This window comes from Microtus oregoni, unplaced genomic scaffold, assembly GCF_018167655.1.
Source record: "Microtus oregoni isolate MIOR12 unplaced genomic scaffold, Mior012 000016F_ref0000370, whole genome shotgun sequence".
NCBI classification, from domain to species: Eukaryota; Metazoa; Chordata; class Mammalia; order Rodentia; family Cricetidae; genus Microtus; species Microtus oregoni.
The window spans coordinates 41,953,198-41,968,727 of record NW_024543075.1 but is presented as its reverse complement, the minus strand read 5'-3'; the positions used below and the strand labels follow the sequence as shown (position 1 = coordinate 41,968,727).

General features: G+C 39.2%; 2 protein-coding genes across 2 annotated transcripts; one reads left to right on the top strand and one right to left on the bottom strand.

The window, feature by feature from the left end:
* Nucleotides 1–447: 447 nt before the first annotated feature.
* On the bottom strand, nucleotides 448–1,374 carry LOC121457986 (olfactory receptor 51B2-like). Its single transcript, XM_041667095.1, has one exon. It carries the CDS (start codon nucleotides 1,369–1,371, stop codon nucleotides 448–450), a length of 924 nt encoding a protein of 307 aa, XP_041523029.1. The 5' UTR covers nucleotides 1,372–1,374.
* Nucleotides 1,375–11,302: 9,928 nt separating this feature from the next.
* On the top strand, nucleotides 11,303–12,256 carry LOC121458000 (olfactory receptor 51B6). The gene has a single exon (XM_041667112.1). The coding sequence runs from the start codon at nucleotides 11,303–11,305 to the stop codon at nucleotides 12,254–12,256; it is 954 nt and encodes a 317-aa protein (XP_041523046.1).
* Nucleotides 12,257–15,530: the final 3,274 nt, after the last annotated feature.

Genomic DNA, 15,530 nt, shown 5'->3' with positions numbered 1-15,530 from the left:
TGACCCAGAATGAACATTTGTCTTTTTCTGGAATCTCTTAATAGATACATGATCTGAAAGGTCCCATAGTTTCTGTTCATAGAGTATTTAGCTATGTCCTTCATCTCCTAATTTAGTGATGTTTTACTTCCCTACTTTCCATTTTTCTATTCTTCTCTCAAGATAGATGAAGGAATGGATAGGCAGATAGATAGATAGATAGATAGATAGATAGATAGATAGATAGATAGATAGATAGATAGATTTTGGTATCTATATAATACATACTTTCTAAATAAATAGCCATATATATTCATTGCTTAGGCTTACCTGTACCTTTATGTAATAATTTACTCCTTAATGCTGATAAAGAAGCAAGGTGGATATTAAGTCAAGATTTCTTTCAATACTTAGGAAGTTGTGAATATCCCAAATTCTCTCAGTTCTGATTTAGTAATTCACATCATCTTACACAGACAGTAGATGGAGGATGCTCTTCTGAATCTGCTTGGTCTTGATGCTGTAAATGATGGGGTTCATAAACGGAGGAAAGAGAAAGTAGACATAGCTCATGGTTATATGCACCACATGTGGGGCATGCTTTCCAAACCTGTGGATGAAGGTCAGACCGATCACAGTGATGTAAAAGACCAGGACACAGCTAATGTGGGAGATACAGGTGTTGAGAGCCTTTGCTCTGTCCTCTCCAGAGGCGATGCCCATAACAGTCTTCAGAATGAGGACATAGGAAAAGAAAATGATCAGTGCATCGAGAAAAAAAGTCAAGGCAACCAAAACAACTGGGTACACGCGGTTAAAGGTAATGTCAGCACATGCAAGCTTCATGACATCTTGGTGGAGGCAGAAGGCATGAGAAAGAACATGGGAACGGCAGTATGGGAACCAAAAGAGAGGCAGGATTGGGGGCACAAGAGATAAAAAGCCCCTCAGCATTACCCCAAGTCCTATCTTTATAACCCTGGAATTAGTAAGGATGGAGTTGTAATGCAGAGGTGTGCAGATGGCAACAAAGCGGTCATAAGACATGGCAAGCAAGATCCCTGACTCCACAATGGAAAGGGAGTGAATGATGTAGGCCTGTAAGAAGCAGGCCCCATGTCTTATCTCTCTCTGATTCACCCATAAGACTGCCATTACAGTCGGCATTGTAGTTAGCGTAACTGTGAGGTCTGTGCCTGCCAGCATAGCAAGAAAATAGTACATGGGTTCATGAAGGTTGAAGTCATCCTTGATGAGGTAGAGGAGTGTGCCATTGCCCAGAATTACAGAGATATAAATGGCAAAGAAGGGGATGGACATCCAAGGATGAGCTGCTTCCAGTCCTGGGAAGCCAGTCAGCAGAAACGGGGCAGCACTGATATTGGGCCACATAGTGTGCAAATTATGCAACTCAAAGCACAGCTTCTTTTCTCTAGTGATTGTCTTTCCTTTTCTCTGCCTGCAAATGTTTCATGGCAGCCTCAATCACAGTATTCATAACCAGCAATAAATGCATGGTGTGTATTAAACCATGTCTTTTATAGTATCATGCACTGTCGGGTGTATATATAAAATGTTTCAGTGGTTACAAAGCAAAGATGACCAATATATCTTTATGGATACTAATTTTCCCTAGGTGGAATGATGTTTGCTTTGTTTGCAAAAGCATTTTTTTTACTATATTTAAAATTGAATTTAATTTTATATTTCACAATTACAAAAAGAACATCGTTTGGTAGAAAACATTTCTTACTTTGATTTTGTAATTAAATTGTAATATTTTCTCAAATTCTCCCCAAAGCCACGAGCCCTTTATGGAAATAAAGGGACATGACAGATAATGCTAAATGTATTCTAAAAACATTTTGCATTTTTCTAAAGTCCATCCATGATCCCCTCATGAGAAGCTCCACATCTATCATGACATTCTTGATGAAATAAAAAATCTGGCACCCAAAGAGAGCGGTGCCCGACTATGGATGAAAATTTGCCTATTCTTCTGACTGCATGTCACAGGTGTAGGAGAGGAGTTGTCTCTTGTCTTTACCGCCTGGCACTCACCAACCCCATAGTCTTGTTGTGTAGGTACCTGTTCCTCCCCAGTCCAGACAGGTTCTTCTGAGACACTGTTGCAGAACAAGGCTAGAAAGACACACATGATGAAATCACCTCCCCAGAGTCTTTTATTTCAAGATGCTCAAGGGAACCAGAAATCTTTTCTCTTCTCTGGGCCACCTCATTAATGTCCTTCAGTGTTTCAGACATATCCCTCAGGGTATATGAAGAAACCAGAAAACACAGAAACCTACTGACATAGATGGTGCACCCAAGTACCTCAGGATCAGGATCTCATAAATACAAACATGTCCTTCCTACCACCTTTCCCAATGGCCAAAAGGATACTAGTTGTTCTTAGGACATGGCCCTCTGTTGATCCTGTTGTTTATAACCCCAAATGCATTTGTCTTCCCTGCTCTCTTGGGGAAAATCAATTCTGATCCACAAGAAACTCACTGGATATTCCAACTCCAAATGAACTGTGAAAGTTGTGTGGCTCACATTTTTCTTAATATCAATTTGTTTATATTTACATATTTGTCCATTTTGGGTCAGATTAAGAGCAATGGATGTGCTCTTTTTATTAGCAAGACATTGCCTTCATAATGTAGTAGAAAAATTTACTAGAAATTTACATAGAAGTATCATTGCTACATTTATGTAGTATGCTAGAAAGAATATATGGAAAATATCTCTGGAATCAAAAAATACTTGAAAAAAATAGAATAATTTGAATGATGAAAAATTAGAAATATGGACAACATTGTCTCAATTCAGAAAGAGAAATCCACCTGATACAGAACAAGATAAAATGTGATGAATTTAAACAAATAAATCCATACTGGCTATATTAAGGAATTGTATTATTAGAAAGAATGAGATAAAGCAAATTCTGACCCCACACCTTTTAAATCATGTATGGAGTTTTGACATTACAGAGACTGTAAAATAAGGATTAGCATATATATTTACAATCATATGATTATAATTTAAAGTCATCTTGAATGTAGTAAAAGGGGAGGGTAAAAATACCAAGATACATTAAAACATGGGATAAATTGTTTTGGCCAGATTATGACTAAGTGTTATCAGTGTGGCATGGATGGCCAAGCGTGAGTTCCATGACTTAGAGAGATTAGAAGTGGGTGATGAAAGATGGAAGGTGAATGGAAAATCACAGTAAGAGAACATCTTCACAGGCTATAACTGTGTACTTCGCTAAATATTGAGGGGTTGAACTCATCTGTAAACAGCACCCTATCCTGAAGTGGAATATGACACGGTGCAGCCTTTCTATCACCTCCTAGGCCTCTGCTGACCCATGCCATACCCAGACCAGCCATCTGCCTACAGAGCAGAAGAATGGATAAGTTTCACCTGTCTTTCTAGTAATGATCAATGGAAAAACACAAAAGTTTGCTAGTTTTAGTATTTGCAACATGGTTCAACCTTGTGTTTTTAAGGTTCATTGATGCTGTAGTACAGATGACAGATGTGGAGTTTCTAGCGAGGGGAGCCTGGATACCTCAAAGTATCTGTAGATATTTGAGCAGTTTATGGCTTGGCGTCATTACTGATATGCTGATGTAAGCATCCAGTGTATGATTTTGATAAGCACACAATCGATATTCTTTTTGCTAAAAAGGTCTGCAGGGTGTGCTCAGAATGTACATTAGTGGATGCCACTGAGCTGATTTTTAAAGTGTTCTATTTTTACACCTCAGTGGTGAGAGTGCAATCTTTCCATCCTGACCATCACTTTAGGTTATTGCTGTGTTCACACACCACCCATCCACACTGATAAATGCATTTATTAGAATGGCTTCTGGGCAACGGTCTGACTAGTACAGCAATGGCTGTATACCAATGGAAGGTTCAATAATGCAGTGACTGTTTAGTCCATGGGGTTGGATGTGTTAGCTGGTCTTCAGCATATATCAGAACCTCGAAGAAGTAGGCTCTAATGTCAGTGAAGGAATGAGAGAGCAAGCGTCCTTGTCCTTTATATAAGCTACCAGCAAAAGATGTGGCTCAGATTAAAGGTGAGTCTTCCCACCTCTGAAGAGCTGGACCTTCCCATTTCAAATGGTTTAATTAAGAAAAAAAATTACTCACAGACATACCCAGATGCTTAGAACTTAGCTAGATACAGATGTAATCAAGTTGACAACCAAAAACAGCCATCATGTGTCTACCCCTTGTTAACTTGACACACACTCATATCTCCTTATGTTATGATTAATATTCAAATGAAAATAATAACCAGGTCATAACTATGCCCATCATGATATAACTATCCTTTGAACAGCTGTAAATGCATTATAATTTTTAGAGTAGGTGACACTGTACCCTGGCAGGTATTCTTTTAGTATCCCATACTTAAATGTGATAATAATTGGTATTCTCTTAATTGATGATACACTATATGATAAATAAATCTAGTTAAAGAAAACACAAGCATATTTACAAGCACATTCTTAACAAAATATGACAGAAACACTCATGTCAATTAAAATCTTTGTTTCTGCAACTGGTCACGTGGCCTTTATTGGAATGTATAACTACCCCCAGCTACTACCCATTCTGTTCTACCTGAGTCCTCTCCAAGCACTTCAGCAGGTCTTGGCACTTATTCTGGAGGAGTGACCTATGCCTTCATTCCAAATGAGTCTGTGCCGCTTATCATCCTGTGTGGATTAGACTGTTATAGTTTCCCATTCACTTTAATCACAAGACATGGTAGCAATAACAATTGCCCTAAAGGCTATCCTACACTCCAGATGCAATCCTTCTCACCTCCATTGTGGAGAACCAGTCCAATTTCCCCTTGGTATTCTGGATCCATAACCTCCTAGCACTGTTGTGCCTTTCTTTGTCTGTAGGCCTGAGGACATCAAGAACCTGAAGTGGTCAGGGGGAAGTCTGAGATTCAAATTCAATAGCATGTTTGTTGTATACATTGGCAGGAGTGTTTCCTATTCTGGAACCAAAACTTCTAGACCATCAGAACTTAAGATTGCTAGAATAGGAGGCAAAAATTTTCTTAGTCATTCGGTAAGATAATAGTGAATGGACCTATCCCTTTGGTTTCTTTCCTTGATTCTTGGACCATGAATCCTGGCTAAAAGAGAAACTATACCATGTATTGGATACTGATTCAAAGCATATACTGCCTCCTGGAGAACCTTGCCCCAGCCCACCAGGCTGCTGCCACTAATTGGAGCTGTAACTGCGTCTTCAAAAAGCCATTCTATCTTTCTGTCAAGCCAGCTGCTTCAGGATGATGGGAAATGGTAAGGCCAGTGAATTCTATGATTGTGGGCTCACTGCAACACTTCCCTGACTATGAAGTGAGTTCCTAGTCAGAAGCAATACTGTGTGGGAAACCATGATGGTGGACAAGGCACTCTATAAGTCAATGTATGATGATTTTGTCAGAAGCACTGTGTGCAGGAAATGCAAATTCATAACCAGAGTAACCATCTGCTCCAGAAAGGACAAAGCATTGTCCTCTCCATGGAGGAAGCAGTACAATGTAGTCAGCATGCTACTAGGTCAATGACTGGTCACCCAGGGAACAGTGCTATACCTGAGCTCTGTGTTGGTCTCTGCTGTTGGCAGATATGGCACTCAGTGGCAGCTGAAGCCTGGTCAGCTTTGTTGAGTTCATGTTACCGAAGCCATGCATAATCCCTATTTCTGCCACCGTGGCCATTTTGTTCATGAGCCATTTGGGCAATAATAGGGATGACAGCAGAAAGAGACTGACTGTCCACAGAACAAGAACTTGCTTGGGAACAATCATGGATGTAACACTTCCATTTGATAATGTATTTATACTCTGCATTTTCTATTTTATGATTTGGTGGATTAGATGACATACAGCTCATGATGAACAGGTCAGGTAGCATGGTCACTTGGTAGCCCAATGCCAAAATTCAGTGTGCACTAAGGCCTAATAGCAGGACAACAGCTATCTCTCAAAGGTAAAATCGTTATCTACAGTGATTGTGTTCCCTTGTTCCAAAATCACAAAGGTCTCTTTTGTGATTCAACTATGGATGTCTGCCAAAGACTCAGAAGAGCATCCCTATCTGCCACTGATATCTCAAGTGCCATTGAGTCTACTGGATATGTGGTCCAAGCAGTATAACTACCTGCATAGGAGCATGGGCCTGTTAAAAAAACTTCTGTTTCTGGCCCTAATTAAAGCTAGTAGCTTTCCGAATTGCTTGGTCTATGGGCCAGAGTAACACATCCAAGCGAGGAATGTGCTGTTTCCAGAATCCTAATAGGCTCACTGAATTTTGTGCTTCTTTCTTGGTGGTAGGAAGGGCAAGGGGTAATATCTTAACCTTGATCTAAGAAGGAATATCTCTGCATGCCCCAATCCTCTGGTCTAAGAATTTCATTGAGATAGAAGCCCCTTGAGTTGGCGAGCAATGCAGACGGGAGGCAGATTGGAAGTGTGTTATCATAATCAGAATTCATATTATAACTGTATGATATTGTTAAGAACAAGCTCAATAAAAGTGAAATTAAGAACAACATTAAATTTTGATCATTTGTTTAATACGGGATCTATGGTACAGCTCTATAAGCATACATTCCTGTGAATCCCAGGAATTTGGAGGAAAACAGTGATCTTTGCATGTATTATAGAATAGTAAAGTTCAGTTGTCAGTTGATCTGTGAAACGCGGTAGCTAAACTTAGATAAGGGTGTGTGTATGAAAAGTCTTTGAAAATGGCCTTCAATTCCATTTTTCTTGTTATTTTGAGAAAGAGTCTCTCTATGAAATCCATTCTACATTGGCCAATAATTTGCTATCTATCCCAAACTGGTCCTAAAGTCATGATCCTACTTCACCAGTTAATAAGTGCTGGGATTCTGCCATGTTCCGGGATGTTCAGCTACACAGGATATGAACATACTGCTGCTGCTAATATCAGAATGTTCTGGCTAGATTTTTCTTTAATCAAAGTCATTCTTTCCATCCTTAGACTACGGCCAATATCTAGCTTCCAACTCTTCTCTCACATTGGATACTGTTCTCAGTATTATGACCTCCTGGGTCTAGGAACTCACATTTTCTAATTGGGTGAGGAGGATTTTTAAAGGTCTGGCCATTTAAACCCAGAGTGTTGTAGTGGTGTGGGAGAATGGTCTGTATTTTGTTAATTATATTTTAAACAAATGCTGATTGGTCAGTAGCCAGGCAGGAAGTATAGGTGGGACAACCAGACAAAAAGTAGAGGTGGGTAAATTTGAACAGGAAAATTCTGAGAAGAAGGAAGCCCATTTCTCAGGAGTCCTGGCCCAGTCACAAGACGTGACTGCCTCACTAAAAAGAATACCGAGCCATGTGGCTAACATATACTAGAATAATGGGATAATGTAAGTTATAAGAGTTAATAAGAAGCCTAAGCTAATGGGCCAATCAGTTTACAACTAATGTAGACCTCTGTGTGATTTCTTTGGGACTTAACAACTGCAGGAACCAGGCAGGAGAGAAAACTCAGTCTACATTGTAATATGTCTGATTGGGTAATACTTATATGTACCTCCAAGGCTTTGGCAGCCTATATCTCAGTTACATTTCTTCTTCTAAAGATTCCACAACTTTTGTACTTTAATATACCTATTTCTTTAATAAACACTATTTGGCTCAAACTGTCTCATTTGCATATACTTCTAAAGAAATCAGCCTATGACAGGAATGCAATGTGTCAGACGGCTTGGTCATCTGTGAATGTGTAAGTTTGGTACCATAACAATAGTAAAAAATATCTCTGTAGGGTATTATAACAAGGTGACTCTTATTTCAGCAAAATTGATCTTTTATTCTCCTCTAATATGAATGTATTTCCCATTTCAGAGGGAAGGATTTGGATTTCTTAAAGACAAAAGGAAATAGATTTTCCAAAAGCTTTATCACAGTCTAGATTCCTAACTGTTCTGTTTGTATTTCTGCATCGTAACAGAAATAAGTCATCCACCTATCAATAGGAAGCAAATCAACACTAGAACACAGAGAGAAATGTGAGAGACTGCTAATAAGTTATCACACCTCCAAAGTCCAGCATCTACACAAGGGAGGAAGAGACAGGAGGAAGGAGCTAGATGGGAAAGGTGGGAGGGCAGTGAAGGAGAGGCAGTGAGCAGTCAAATTACAAATGGTCCCTGAGGAGGTGTTTCTAAAATAAATATCCCTGCCAGACAGGCTTTTGTGTGGTCTCTGAAATAAATAGAAACTCACAAGTTGTGACCAAATGTTTCTCAAAGCTAAATATCTGAAGTTCTGACAATGTCACCAAAGAATGGACAAGGTCAAAATCTCAGGTCAGTGAGGGTACGTAAGAAACTTTCTCTCTGAGGTCTTACTGCAAACACCAGGGCATGGGGAAAATTGCTTCTCTGTTCGAGAAAAACAATAGTAGTACCTGCCAAGGATCTATGAGAAATAGTAGCATTCTAAAAATATCCCAATACCTTTACACTGGGAATGACAATGTTTCTAGAAAGAATGTACCAGTCAGTCTATGTGGTTCAGTGATCTGATAAAATGCTTAAAGCCAGAGATGTAAGATGATGGTGGAAACAGTTTGCATGTATAGGGAAGCTAATTCATCAAGGATTCTTCAGCAGGACACAAGCTGTATTCTGGGTACTAGGTTATTTATAAAATATTTAGAGATTTCCTATGGTGGAAAGGACGAAGTGCTTGTGACAGAGGAAAGAGCTCCAGGACCAAAGGGAGGCAAGCAGACTAAAGGGAGGTTGAAGTGCATGCGAAACATTCGTCCATGCCTGAGATGTCTCTAGGGCTCTGTGAGGACTCCTCATTTACATGGAAGAGTTTGAAGCTTCTCATCAACAAAACAATCCCACTCTGAAGCAGAGACCTTGGAAAAGGGTGAGTAACTGGAGCATGAGGAAAAATCTTGGACTTATTCACAACTCCTCCACCCCGCCGAGATCTCACAGATAAGCCCATGTACCACAGAGACAGCTCTGAGGGAATTGAGCAGAAGAGCTCAGTGCTTGAGTTGACTGAGAAAGGCCCCAAGCTGGCTTGTACTGTGAAAGATCCCACCTATGTCTCGAGCCTGCATGATCCATGTGAATAAAAAGGACTCTGATATTTGATTAGTAAGTCTCCTCCCTTCATTACCTGTATGAACCTGTTATGTGATAGACACAGACCTGTGTATGTCTCCTACATAATGAAGTGAGGGTATAATGAAAGAGGTAAACACTAGAATTCTTCATTCCCTGCATTTATGTCTTTGCATTATCTTCCCTTCTCCATCCTGTCTCTTATTTCTTTTTTATTTTCCCTTGTTTGTTCTTCTATTGGATGCTTGTGTAGTAAGAAGTTCTATTGTATTATACTCAATTATGAAAAACTTGGAGTTTTCAAAATAATGTAAATATTTCAATGCAAAAGCCCTATAACTGTGTAGATAATAGATCCAATAACTAATAACTTCTGTACATGTGTAGGTGCACGTATATCCAATCACGTTATTCTGGAATCAAGTACATAGAAGTTTTCTTCACCAGTCTTGCATCTTTAGTCATCCATAAGCCATGTACTTCTGAGTCTTTCCTTCGCAGGAAGTGGATGCTTGTGTCTCTAAGTATGGAAGGCCCTGTCTCCCCTGTTCTCCCAGCCTGAACCTCACAGGATTGATGTTATGTTCAGCGACGTCGGAATTTCCCACCCACCCCTTTCCAATTCACTGTGCCAGCTGGGCACATTATCTTCTGCTCAAATGAAGTAAAGTGTAGCATTTTTTTCTTAAATTCAAACCTTCCCTAGTTGTCTTATTTTCCCCATCAGTTCATAAGAAAATAGGATCACTTGACAAATCTTAGGATAAATGCAACAGATGTGTTTTCTGTAATTTTTGTAATAACAAAAATTTAAAGCATTCTCTTTACCAGTTCTGTCTTTTTTGTGCATAGTGTCAAAAGCATGATGAAGACAAAAATTATTAGCACGCTTTATAAATGACAACCCAAAGACTCGAGTGGCTCCCCAAGTTCACTACTGTTAAGAAACAGCAGTCGTAGATCAGCAATAAAGCTGTGAAGAGTGCAGCTCGGTGATCTTGGCGTTACGAACGTGAGTTACATGAGTGATGTCTAAAAGCGCACTAAGATATGGTTTGTGCAGCAAGTGAGATGCACAGTACCCATGCCATGCAAGAGAAGGTGGCCACATTCTCTCTGGCTGGTGCCAGAAGATGACTGCCTGCTTCCAATGCTACCTTAGAGCTCTGAATCATGAAGCCTTCTCAATTGATTTGAATCCCATCAGACTCTTTAGTTATTAAAGTACAATCCATGTGACCAACTCTAAATATCAATTTCTAATCATTTTCTCTGAATATCTGACAATTAATTTCTAATTTGCTTCTCCAAATATCTGACATGTAAGAGTCATCTTTCTAGAGTTTTTACCGAATAGTGCCTTCAAGTGACTATATTAGACTTACTTTTATTGTTTATTTTTATATGTATATTACAAAACTCTGAATTTTTATTGTTTATTTTTATATGTATATTATAAAACTCTGAAATTTTTAAAATAAATCATGAAAAACTAAAGTATTACACCAGTCAATAACATGGAAGCTCATTTATTTTGGAGAGACACATGTACAAGTCAGTTTTATATCATTTTTCAACCTTCCAAACATCTCTAGACATTTATCATGTGTCAATTAATTAAAGACAAATCCCTAAAATTAAGCATTTTATTTTGCTTATTTAGCATTTTTTATATTATTGTGCAATCAGATATCCACACCTGGTCTTCAAACAACACTTAGATGCTTTCTGACATTCTACTCTACATTTACTCTGGGAAATCTTTGGATCTATTCTAAATACCAGCATTCAGGATGAGGAGTACCATGGCAAAAGCCCTGTAAGTATCAATACTTTTAAAGCACTACTCAACTAACTCAACTGTAGTGATTTCTTTCTTTGTTTTATGTGGAATACAGGATTTACCAAGATTTCATCTAAGTAGCTTATCTCTAATGCACACCCAAAAATCTTACATATGGTGAGCTCTGAATAAAGTAGAGTTGCTCTTGATATATCCTTTTTCCCTATATCTAGAAAGCTCCCAGGAATGAATGAATTACCGTTGCTGTTGGAAAGAAGGACCCTTAAACATCCACACAGCATGTAGCATCCTCAAGGGGCAAGCCCTAAAGAACTGGATTTATTTGGACACTTTTCCTCTGCAATGCCCACAATGTGGCTCAACACCTCCTCCTCCTCATTCCTGCTCACAGGCTTTCCAGGTCTGGAGAAGGCCCATCACCTGATCTCTCTCCCACTGCTGATGGCCTATATCTCCATACTGCTTGGCAATGGCACCCTTCTTTTTCTCATTAAGGATGACCACAACCTCCATGAGCCCATGTACTATTTCTTAGGCATGCTGGCAGCTACAGATCTTGGAGTAACATTGACCACCATGCCCACAGTGCTGGGTGTACTGTGGTTAAACCACAGGGAGATTGGCCATGCAGCCTGCTTCTCTCAGGCCTACTTTATCCACACTCTCTCTATTGTGGAGTCAGGGGTCTTGCTTGCCATGGCCTATGACCGTTTCATTGCCATTCGAAACCCATTAAGATACACCACCATCCTTACTGACACTAGGGTAATACAGATTGGAGTGGGTGTATTTATTAGGGCTAGTCTATCAATCATGCCAATAATCATTCGCCTGCATTGGTTTCCCTACTGTCGATCCCATGTACTCTCTCATGCGTTCTGTCTACACCAAGATGTCATTAAGCTAGCCTGTGCTGACATCACATTCAATCGTCTCTATCCAGTTGTGGTTGTATTTGCAATGGTCCTGCTAGATTTCCTGATCATCTTCTTCTCCTACGTTTTAATTCTCAAGACTGTCATGGGCATTGCCTCTACAGACGAGCGGGCCAAGGCCCTCAACACATGTGTCTCCCATATCTGCTGCATCCTGGTCTTCTATGTCACTGTGGTTGGTCTGACCTTTATTCACAGGTTTGGGAAGCATGTGCCTCATGTGGTCCACATCACAATGAGCTACATCTACTTCCTTTTTCCCCCTTTTATGAACCCTGTCATCTATAGCATTAAGACCAGACAGATTCAGAGTGGTTTACTTCACTTATTCTCCCTGCCTTGTTCTAGAACACGACTCTGACTAACAGATCTTGGAATGTGGAAATAGTGACGACATTGCAGGCATAGCACCCTTGCAAAATATTTTAATAGAAATCTACTAAGGCCTCTGTCATTTGATTGCTGTTTACTGCTGATTTGATATGATGCATCCACAATACTAAATGCTATGTCAAGTGATCATTATGATGTTAACTGTTTTCCTAAAGTGGTTTATACCATTCGTTGAGCTTTTGACACAAGATATGCACATACACAGATGACCTTTGAAACTGCAGTATAGGTCATCCTTGTTTGGTTCAAAGCCCAGAATTCTCCATTTGATCTCCATGCATTGGCCCTCCTACAACTGGAGCTAAAGTACTCTGTAATTATGCTCACGTGGACCTGGGTAATGGTTATAGAAAACTATCCTGAGTGAAATGAGCCAAACAAGACCTCAGTTCGGGATTATTGACTTAGAAATAGCATACCCATGAAAAGTCTGCTCAGTTTCAATTTTCATTAATATTTATCAAATAAGAATAACACCAATAATAATAATTTTAAGACAGAAATATAATCATAGTCCAGATAATGATTAACCTGTGAAGTGGGTCCCAGGTAGTGCTGAAGACATAGGTATTTTCATTTATTAAAATGATATAAAAATGCTATCTGGAGATCAGCATGGTTAACACTAGATGAGAGGTCCTGATACACAGAACTCCAGAGCACAGCGTGTCTGGGATAGGAAAGCTAGGAAAAGATGGAGTCAGTGGATATTACTGGAAGAGAAATTTGTCTTTTCTTTCCCCAAATATTCTTTAGAATTCATTCTGATCACTTGTAGGCTTGTGGGAAAGATGCTTGAGATTTATTCCCTCTTAAAGAACCAATATCTATGATTCAAAGGGGAACTTTAAATTCTCCATAAAAAATCTCCTGAGAAGACTACAGACATAAAATGCTAAGATCGCACATAACCACACTCACGACACGACCCTCATCTCAATCTCTGGGCCCCATCATACTGGTCATCTGACTACATCAACTCTCTCTCACAAAAGGTATAATTTTCTAGCACTTCTGGGATTTCTTAAAGCCTTAGAAAAAAGAAAATTAATAACTTCTTTACAGCAGTTTCCAAGACGCGATACAATTCGTATCTGATCTGCCAATAAACTGATTCTCGCTTTACATTGTGTTTCCACAGCTCAGCTCTATGTTTGGATTTTGTGTAAAAGTTGGGTTTCTCCTTTCATATCTCTGAGAGCTTGTTCCTTAGACAAGACAGAATAATTCAAGTCCTACCGCTGTACTACGCAATTTACCAAATAGATTGTTTTTAATAAGTATATAATTTTTATTAAGCTAATGAAAGAAAGTTTGACTGGCTTTCTGTGTCTGTCTTTTGGTCTGTTACATCCTACCTATGTCTCTTATTTTGTTTTAAAATGTTTTCCAGTATATGAACAACCTGGATGGTATCATCATCAAAACACCAGGTTGGGATACAGCTCAGTTTGTGGAGTCTTCCTAGGCATATATAAAGCTCTTGCTTCAACTCTGAAAAGCACATGAAACTGCACCATGTGGAGACACATACCTCAGGCTCAGCACTAAGAAAGTAGAGGCAGGATGATCAAAAGTCTGAAGTTATCCTTACCTGCATAAAAAGTTTCAGACCATCCCACAGTGCATGAAATCATGCCTCAAAAAAAAAATAGTTTGAATTTTTTCTTCTCTCAGAATGAATTCAGGGTGAATCGCTCCCACATGAAAACAATCATTTCTCCATTCTCCTTATAGTTATTATGATCCTGGGCTCTGCTTCATTCAATTATTAGGGGTATTATGATAACAGTATTTTAAATACATTTTTTTTGTTTCTACTTTATATATGTTTCTGTCTGCATGCACATTTGCATGCCAGAAGAGGGCATCAGGTACCAGGTGGCTACTGGGAACTGAACTTGGGACCTCTGGAAGAGCAGCCAATGCTCTTCATCATAGAGCCACCTCTCCAGCCCTGATAACAGTATTTTTATGACGTTTATAAACTGATATAAGTGATGGACACCATCTTAAATGTGATTTCATCATTTATATCGTACATAATCCTCCCTTTTTTTGCCTTTTCGTGGTTTCTAAATCTTTTGAGGAATTCCCACATTTCATCCCAAAAAGGGAATGTGATAGGCAGCAGGATGAAGACATGTCAGACTTAAATAATTTTCTGTCAAACTTTTGGGAGACTATTGAGACATAAAAGAGCCCAATAATGATATTCAGTGGCCATATAAAATGATGGGAGATCTGCACCTAAGGTGGGAAGCAGACCTTGAGATAACCTATCCAAACCTAAGAACAAGAAAATTGTCACTGCTCTAAATGCCACTGGAGGCCACCTGTGGAATCTCTGTGCCTTTGTCTTCTTTGATATGTGTAGTATAAGTCGGTAACAAAAGGCCTCCTAACCCTTGCTGTTCTGGAATTGTAGAGAGATTTTTATCTCCAGAAAACAGACACAGTCTGGCTAACCGTCTAACGCTAGGAGCTCTCACAGGGCAGTTCATCTGTTATTATCATTCAAAGAGCATTTATTTCCTGGATTTTATCATTTCTCCATTGTAGTCAATTTATCTATACATGAGGCATGAAATAACAATGTTTCTGCATACTTTCTGTCTACACAAGAGTAGAATATTTGTCATGTATTTACAGCTGGACCATAGAAGGCTGGCAAGATGTATGATGTGCTTTCAAACATTTGGAGAAATAAACACACTGGTGCCTCTCTGAAAGCTTTTCTCCGTGTCTCCTCATTTCTGTATATCTTTGAGACTTCCCAGGTTTCAATAAAGACAGACGTCCACTCTCCAATTTTAACAAGGTGATTTCTGCTGTTAAAATGTCAGGCACACTCCCAAACAGGAGAATTGGGGCCAGATGTCTGTAGTGACAGATGTTATACTATGATAAGCTCCTGGGATCAGAGTCAACAGGCAGCTTCTGGCAGAGGCCAGCTGAAAAGACGGAAGTTTTATTATCCTGAGAAAAGTTAAGGACTCAATAGCAAATAATCTGTTATTTTGAGATTAGTCCACAAGTTAAGCCTTGAGAGTAGAATAATGGTGGAAAGTCTCTTTAAATAGCAGTGCAACTTCCTGTCTAAAACCACAGTAATAACCTAGTTTACAGTCATCAGCTGATAAAGCTAGTCCCTGCCTCCGATGCTCAGATGTAATAAAACATTCCACTTTTATTTTGCATAAAAACAAGCATAATATAGACAGGTAAATTCATTCTTCAGA